This window comes from Bos mutus, chromosome 3, assembly GCF_027580195.1.
Source record: "Bos mutus isolate GX-2022 chromosome 3, NWIPB_WYAK_1.1, whole genome shotgun sequence".
In the NCBI taxonomy this organism is placed as follows: domain Eukaryota; kingdom Metazoa; phylum Chordata; class Mammalia; order Artiodactyla; family Bovidae; genus Bos; species Bos mutus.
The window spans coordinates 14,134,988-14,143,081 of NC_091619.1; the positions used below are offsets into that span (position 1 = coordinate 14,134,988).

Genomic DNA, 8,094 nt, shown 5'->3' on the forward strand with positions numbered 1-8,094 from the left:
ATCCCACTTTCTATTCAATTTACATTGATTTTATGAACCCTGTTGGCTCAGATAGTAAAGAATCTGCCTGCAATGCAGAGCCCAGGTTTGATCCCTGGGTCAGGAAGGGATACCCACTCCAATATTCTTGCCTGGAGAATTCCAGACAGAGGACCCTGGTGGGCTACAGCCCATGGGGTCGTAAGAGTCAGACACAACTGAACTAACACTTTCATTTTTAATTAACTTTTAGGAGTCTGAAGTTGGGAATTACTATGTGGAGATCCACAGAAAAGCCAACCCCCCTCTCCTAATAAAGGCTAAGACTAGATTTGTCTGCAGAAGTTTAAATGTAACAGAAATCAGAAAGTATGTTAACCTCTGCCATCTCGGGGTTTATCACTGTAAGTCACTCCTTTAGGAATAATTTCAATTAGAGGTGGAGTTGTGGTATCAATCTGTTATTACTCTACAAAGAAGTAACAGGAACTGTAAAGCATACCCTAAAGAGGAAGGTGGATTTGAATGTTCAGCAAACATTTACTGAGTTATGATCATGTGCTTGGATAGGAATTGTTCTAGGAGCTGCAGAGATTAAAAAAAAATGGTAGCTGTCTTCAAAAAACTTGATATTTATAATTGTAAAAATTCTTTAGTCCTGTATTATGTCTTCCTACATATAAACCACATTTTTACTTCCAAGAAACTATGATGAAATCAAAATAAGAAATAAAAGTACCATAACACTTTCCTCCCAAATGCCCTTACAAAATTCATTTCTCTGTATTTCAGGAGCTCATTAAACAAACAAACAAAAAAAGCTTTATATACTCCAAAGTTGAAGAAATTTAGTAATGATTAACTAAAGATGTAGAAAACTAGGTCAGACCACCAGAAGACCCCAGAATTGGACAAAAGACAGCGTAGCTCAAATTCCTTCCCTCCTCACCCTCCGAACCCCCATTCTGACTACAGTCTTTAGGATCAATAAGAAATGGTTTCTCTATAGGGTTTTCAACAATCTGAATTGTGAAGTAAGGGGGAAAGCTCCTTTAGGCACATTTTCTTTCTAATAACTTCAATTTATCTTACAGACAAGAAGAGAAACATTTTTTTGCCATTAAAAAAACTTTTTATTTTATTTCTTTTTTTTTTTTTTACAAAGAATACCCCCAGCTGGGGTGAAAAATATATCTGGTTAAGTACAAAATATAGTTTTTCTCATACAAAAAGATATACAATTAAAAAACAAAAAATGAAACCACCTTCAGCCCACATACTTTTTCAGAAAAGGGTAGAGCGAGCTCAGAGCTCTGACACAGGACAGTGAACAAAGTGCTAAGGCGGAGAGTGACTGACCAAGTGCTAGAGGCTGCAGTGAGACAGGAGCTGTCAACAACCCTGTCTCCTAACACTGGGCAGGAGTGAGCCCTTGGGGCTTCTGTGAAGATCTGCCTTCTGGTTTCTCATGGCAACATCTGGATGCTCTCATCACAGTGTTGGGGCATTTTATCTAGGGTTCCTCCTTGGGTTTGGAGAAGTCACAGTGGGCAAGGCTGATAGCAGCAACCCTTACGTAATCAGTGTCAGAACTGCAGAATTCTGTACACTGCGACAAAGTCTCAAAAGCAGTAATACTTTTTTTTCCCTGTCATTGTGCTTACCCCTAGAGACATAGTAGACCAGTTTTAGCTTACATCTGAGAAAGGAAAACCCAAATTTGACACAAACTAAAGTGCTAAGGACATCGCCTCAGAATCAATTCCAAGGAGTCACATGAAAAAAAAAAAAATTCTCCCACATAAAAATGTTTGCCAACAGGAGAACACAGTGCAACAAGCTCTAAAAATGGCTTTTAAGACCTCTGGTGGGGCACAGTTACTACTGCCTTATGACTGATTAAAAGTACTTTCTGAACAATGAAACTTAAGAGCTCCTCCCCTTTAATTCGCATGGGAAGCTTGCTCAAAAGTCCAAACCCAATCAATTCTGAAGGGCTTTTCTTTTTCTGTAAGTGTACAAACAATGGGGAACAATGATTTTAAGAACATCCTTTTCCCAAAGTTTTGGCCATGACCATTTTTTCTTTTCACTTTCTTAGTTTGCTAAATTGGCTCTCCTCCACATGGCAGAGGTTCAAAATCTATTGTTATAACAATATCTCTATTATATAATCCCCTCCATTCAACCGTGGGAACACCATTCCAGGATGCCATTTCTACCCCTTACTCAAAACTACTGAAAATGCCTCAATTTTCAAAGAGATTCAAGAAAATGGGATGGGCCTTAGTTTTTTTTCTAATGTGTTTTTAAACCCATCTAGCAAAAAACTCTGTATCACATCATCTCGCTGGCTGAGGACAAGTGCGCACCCTTTAAGGCCCAGGAGATTGCCTGCTGATCACCTCCCACACTGGAGAGTCAAGAGGCTGGGGTGGACCTGTACCCCACTGTGGAGACTGTTGAGTCTCTAAAAAATTAGAGAGTCCAGGAAGAGAGATGAAGAGAAACAGGTAGGTACAACTGCTTCTTTTCTTCCACATGCTCACTGCACATTGTTGTTCAGGACGGAGGGATCAACCTGGGAGGAAGAAAGAAAAAGAGTATTTTAGCTTGCGTAAGAAAAAACACAACAATCCAGTCCGGAAATCCTGAGAAGTTAACTTCCTATAAAAGGCTTAGGACAAATGTAGTGGTAAATGATAATTCTCACCTCAGAATAAGTAGGTGGTGGCATGAACCTGAACTCAGGAGCATACATAAAAATAGGGCTGTCTTGAGAACCATCTGTGTCCTCTAGCAGAGGAGTAGTGGGGCTCTCCAACCGGTGATCTTCAGCAATGCTATCCATATAGCAAGGAGGAGCTAGAGAGATAAAGCATGGAGACAATAAGAAGCCCAGCCAAGAAAAGCCTAACCACAATTTTACAAACCCACCCAGGCCAGAGGGGAAAAAAATATCATTTGTCTGGCTCACCTTCTAGGGTATCTGGGATGTTAAGGTCTACCCAACTCATCTCAGAGCTGGTTTGGCTGGCCATGCTGGACGTCCGGCTGCTGAGGCCTGACCTGCTGCCAATAACCAGGGGCAGGTCAAGAATGACTTTCTTGGAGCCAGGGACGCTAACGTAGATCTAGAAAGGAAGACATCAGTTTGTTAGGCTAGAAACCTGGAGAAACACCACTATCGTTTTGACAAATGAACAATTTCTCTCTCCAACCCCACCCATCCACTCACCAGTAAGGAGTATTCAACTCGCAGGATATTGCAGCCCAAGATAGAAGGCCTGATTTTCTGCACCCGAAGGCTCTTGCCACGCCATGATGCACAGGTTCCGGAGATAATATGATTGCCTCTGACTGATGACAACTTCTGCGTCAGCACCTTGGTTTGGCCATTGGCAAGATAAGTGTGGCGGGCTACAATGGCAGCTTTGGGGATCACGATGCGGGAACACGTATTTTCAAAATCAGCATGGATGTTAATCTCATCACCTGGCAATGAGAAAGATGAAAACTGATGCTCAGTGCAGTCCATGACTTTTAATTTGTTCCTGGCTCCTGCCCTTACTCCCAAACCCACAGTTCCTGTTTTAAGAGTCTCTCATTTTAAGCACTAGATTTTTACCTTCACAGAATCCTTTTCTGTCAATTCGTGCAGAGACAGACACCCGCCCATCAGGTATGAACATGCAGGAAACTTTCTTCTCCTTTTTAGCTGACACAGGTTCCTATGTAGAATGAAGTGGAAAAAGACGTTTTAAGAATCTCTAGAGATCCTTTCTCTGCTTCTCTTTCCACTGCTTAAAGTAGGTGGTTTTCTCTCCCACCTTGATGACTTAAGGACTTGATTCCCTGACAGGCTTCACTTTAATGCCCTAAAAACCTAACTACTTATCTCTGAAACCCAGAAGAATAAACTCTTAAAATGAATCTCACCAGTAAATCAGGAGTATTGACATCCACTAGATCCATCACTTCAAAGTTTTTCTTTGTCTCTTGAGTTGGCTGGCTGGGACGATCAAGAAAAGCTTTCACCCAGTAGTCCACACACCCATATTTTCCTTTGAAAGATGTTCCCAGAGGCCTTTATCAAGAAAAAGGAAACAATTTAAAAATGCTCTCCAAGAAGAGTAACTGATCAAAAGAGGGGAAGATTTTTACAGACAGATAAGATCACAGATGCATTTAATTCATAACCTACCCCTGAGGAAGCTCAAAGCCGAACTTGTATTCATATTTGTTTCCAGGTCTCAAAATCACCATCTCATTCTCACCTGAAGGGAGAGAAAAAGAAGCTTCTAGGTCTCTTGTTACACTTAAAATCCATCTGTGCAATAAGGAATTCTTGGGCAGCGTGCAAGAGTAATGCAGAACCCCTTATGTTCTTAAATGAGATACTGATGCATTCGCTGAGCAAAAAGTTGCAAAGCCCTGCAGTGCTGAAGGGCTCAACCTATCAACATCTCAAACAAGAAGCAAAGAACAAGCAATTTATTAAGACATAAAAACCTTTCAATAACTAAGTAAACATTCCTCAGGATCACCCGCAGAACACAGCACCCTGAGAAGTTGCACGAATCACCCTTTTTTGGGGGTGGGGTGGGGGTTTGCAAGTTAAAGCTAAAAAAGATAAAGAAGCCACACAAAATTCAAACCCCACAACCCGAGCAACTTAGGATCTACAGTGTGGGCTTTATCCGTATCAATTCTCTTCTTGAATCCGCTTTCAACCTCCAGCAAACAGTTGGGTCACTTACCAGCTGGTTGGTCGTCCAGGAGAAGCGTGTCTTCGTAGCGTAAGTAGTCCAACGTCTGCTTGCACTGCTGGGATCCCTGCATCCACAGGACTTTGGCCACTCCGCAAGCCAGGATCCTGACAGCTTTGACTCGAGTGACTTCACACACTTCCACTATCACCCGGCCAGCCACCTTCTCCCCACTGCCGTACACCTTTTCGGGGTCGTTAAAGACTACCTCGAAAGACTTGATCTTCTTGAACATCACCATGTTGGGCTGGATTTGCTTAACAGTTAAAAATGAGGACAAAACAAAACTCTCAAAGGACCCTTTGCTGTAAGTTAAAACTTTTTCACTTCTCAATTCTCTACTAAATTTTCAAAAACACGTCCACCCAAAAATGTAAGTCGCGAGTTATATCAAGAGATTGCAAGAGAAAAATAAGCTCTTTCTTTCTAACAGCTGGAGGAAAGCTCCGGCTCTCGGCGGGCAGGCTTAAAGCGTTCCACCTCAGAAGACGAAAGGATAGTTTGCAACTGAGAGCCGGAAACTGCTTTATATAGTAGCCCGGCAGGCAGGTCCACGCGAGCGCTGGCCTGGAGGCTCGTGCTCCCCTCGTGCACAGCTCTCCCATTGGCTGCCCGCTCCTTGTTTACCAGGAGCCCTACCAATCAGCGAGGTCGCAGCAGCGCGTGGACACAGTGTGCTCCTGGCGGGGAAAATGGTTGTTGTGCTTCGCTGCGGGGCTGGGAGGAGGGGGCGGAGGGGCTATGGGCGGCTTCCCATGTGCTCAAGCAAGGAATGCTTCGCTGACCCCAAAATCTATCCGAGGCCAGTGGTCTTAGAAGGGCGGGTGCGGATGCTTTTGGAGTGGGAGCTATATTTTGAGGTAAAAAGAAAATGTGCTTATGATGGAATTTCGTGCCTAACCTCAGCCAGTGTAATTAATTTAGAGGCGACTGTTTATTCCCGGCTCACAAATCGCAAGTCGTGTGAAAAACAATCCCAGAGCTCCAAGAATACTTTAGGATGGGGCGGAGGACAGGGAGTGCAGTCGTTACTGTTGAGGAAGATCCTCTTTGTCCTTCTCTTGCCCCGCATCTCTCAAAAATCAACAAACAACCCCCTCCTTCTCCCCGCTCCCCCCATAAAAAAATCCCGGCTGTGTGGGAAGGAAAAGAGAACTTGTCACAAAATTTTAACCACTCTGCAGCGGCCACAGCAAAGCGAATATGTGGGACTGATTGGCCATCCCCCACTCCCTTTCTAGGCCCCTGAGCTGGAGGCTGGGGGCTCCGGTCCGTGTGCCTCTGCCCCTGCGTCCTCCACTCGGTTCTCTCTGTTCTCTGGACCGGTACAGTACGGGCGTGTCCACATCCTGCCGCTTATCCCGTCATCTCTTCAGTCCCTGATCTGCAGAGTTAGGGAACACTTTATGTTCTCCCAGTTACCTCATTATCTCTTCGTTAAAGTGTGTTCTTTGGGCTCTGAGTATCTCACTCCCTGCTTCTCCAGGAAAGTAACTAAAAAAAAAAAAAAAAGCTTCACTCTAGTCATCTCTTCCCTGAGTTATTTTAACTCTCTTGTCTTCGTCCCCTTTCCAACTTACTAAATCAGAGGTACACCTCTAAATCTGCTGCCCACACTCCTCACAGCCTTCAAGTTAGTTAAAAGGAAAGTTGTCATTCGTCAGAGGGAAAGTGTCAGGGAAAGATGGCCGTGTTTCTGTTTGAAGGAACCATTCTGCAGTCTTTGAAAAGTTTTTCCCCCTAAACTGTTTAGAAATAGGTAAGAAAGGGAAGAAAAGACAGAAGGATCGTTAGCACACTGTATGTTCAAGCTAAAAGAAACCCTGACTCTTCATCCTGTGTTATTTGGCTCTCTGTCAGATGGGTTTTTCCCTAGCTGGCCGTGAGGTGCCTTAGGAGCTGACTCCTGAGAAATTTTTCAGAGATGCAGTAAGAAAGACTTGTGTGCACAGATACAGGAATTCTTCTCCCTTTTCTTTGATTCCTGAGTTCCTCCCCATGGGTTGGAGAATCAGGAGATTATTACCTCATTTCTTGTGCTAGAAAGAGGAAGACAGTGTTCCCAAGATTGAGATGGGGAAGTAAACAAGAAGCATTAGAATATATAGAGATCCTACCCTCTTAGCAAGAAGATGGCTATTCACTGCTGTGAAGGATCCTTCTTACTTGCTCTTGCACACCCTAACTGGGTTGACACCCTAAGGCTAACAAGTTACAACCCAACTGCACTACTAAGCAAGCTCAAGAATCAGGCATCAAGACTACTGGAAAACACACACCCACAGGACCAACCCCCAGAACAAAAAGGGGAACAGAACATGTTGATCCTTAGGGTGTGTGGGTTTGAGGCGGCACCCTGTTTAAGAAAGTTAACCAATAAGGCCTGAGTTGTTTTTAGCTGGTCGACAATATTGGTTGAAGTAGGTAGAGTAGGAAAGGTGAGACTCTCACTAAAGTAATTTTAAAATGTTTAATTATAACTTCTGAGAGAGTTTTTAGGTTGATAGATATGGAAGTGTATGTAAATCTGAAACACCAAAATGTTGACAAATAAATACATACATAATGACAATATTATAAAACAGTGTGTGATGTGTAACTGCGTAAATGTTGAGGGGCAGGAGGGGAGGAGAGGTGAGTGTGACAGACCAGAGTGGTATATATTTGGAACATCTTAGAGAAAGGGAAATGCCAGTATTTACTTGGGCACAGCTATGGAGTACTGACTTGCTTTTTTAAAAAAAAATCTTAATACCATTCTCTTTTGCTTTAAGTCCCTCTCTTGGGCTCCAGTTTCTTCTTTCCCGTTTTGCAAAAAAAGTGGTGCAGACCACTTGTTTGCGCTGTTTTGTGTCTAGGTTCCCTTAAATGCCAGAAACCGATTTCACTTTGGCAGTTGCTGCCTACCAGGCCTGTAGCCAAGACATGTTCTGAAATGGAGTTGTCCTGGACAGAGTTGTTTACAACCTTTCACCTTATAACCTGGTATTCTGATAAAAACGTGCCTTCTGATTCTTTTTCTCAGTTCCTGTGCCAAAGAAGAAAAAAAGTTTACAAACTTCTGTCCTGAAAACAGAGTACAAACATTTGTGGGGTGCAAGGGAGGAAAACAGCAGGTCCAGTAAGGAACAGCAAAGGAGGGCTAAATCCAAGAGTTTTGCAGATTAGATCATCTTTACCTGTTCCTTCCCCACCCTCTTCAATCCCAGTATCAATAGGAAACCAAGCAGTGATTGTTGTTTGCTTTACAGGAGGTGGTTGAGCAAAGCCAAAGCTTCTAGTGAGAGAAGTGCCCTCTACTCTCAGTTCCAATCAAATACAAGGAGCTGGTTGCATTTCTCTTTTC

General features: G+C 43.2%; 1 protein-coding gene across 1 annotated transcript; it reads right to left on the reverse strand.

The window, feature by feature from the left end:
* Positions 1–1,088: 1,088 nt before the first annotated feature.
* Positions 1,089–5,257, reverse strand: TXNIP (thioredoxin interacting protein). The gene is made up of 8 exons (XM_005898525.3): positions 4,740–5,257; positions 4,184–4,256; positions 3,919–4,066; positions 3,608–3,710; positions 3,218–3,474; positions 2,957–3,113; positions 2,693–2,844; positions 1,089–2,560 (listed from the first exon to the last, which is right to left on the reverse strand). The coding sequence occupies exons 1-8, from the start codon at positions 4,987–4,989 to the stop codon at positions 2,525–2,527; spliced, it is 1,176 nt and encodes a 391-aa protein (XP_005898587.1). The 5' UTR covers positions 4,990–5,257; the 3' UTR covers positions 1,089–2,524.
* Positions 5,258–8,094: the final 2,837 nt, after the last annotated feature.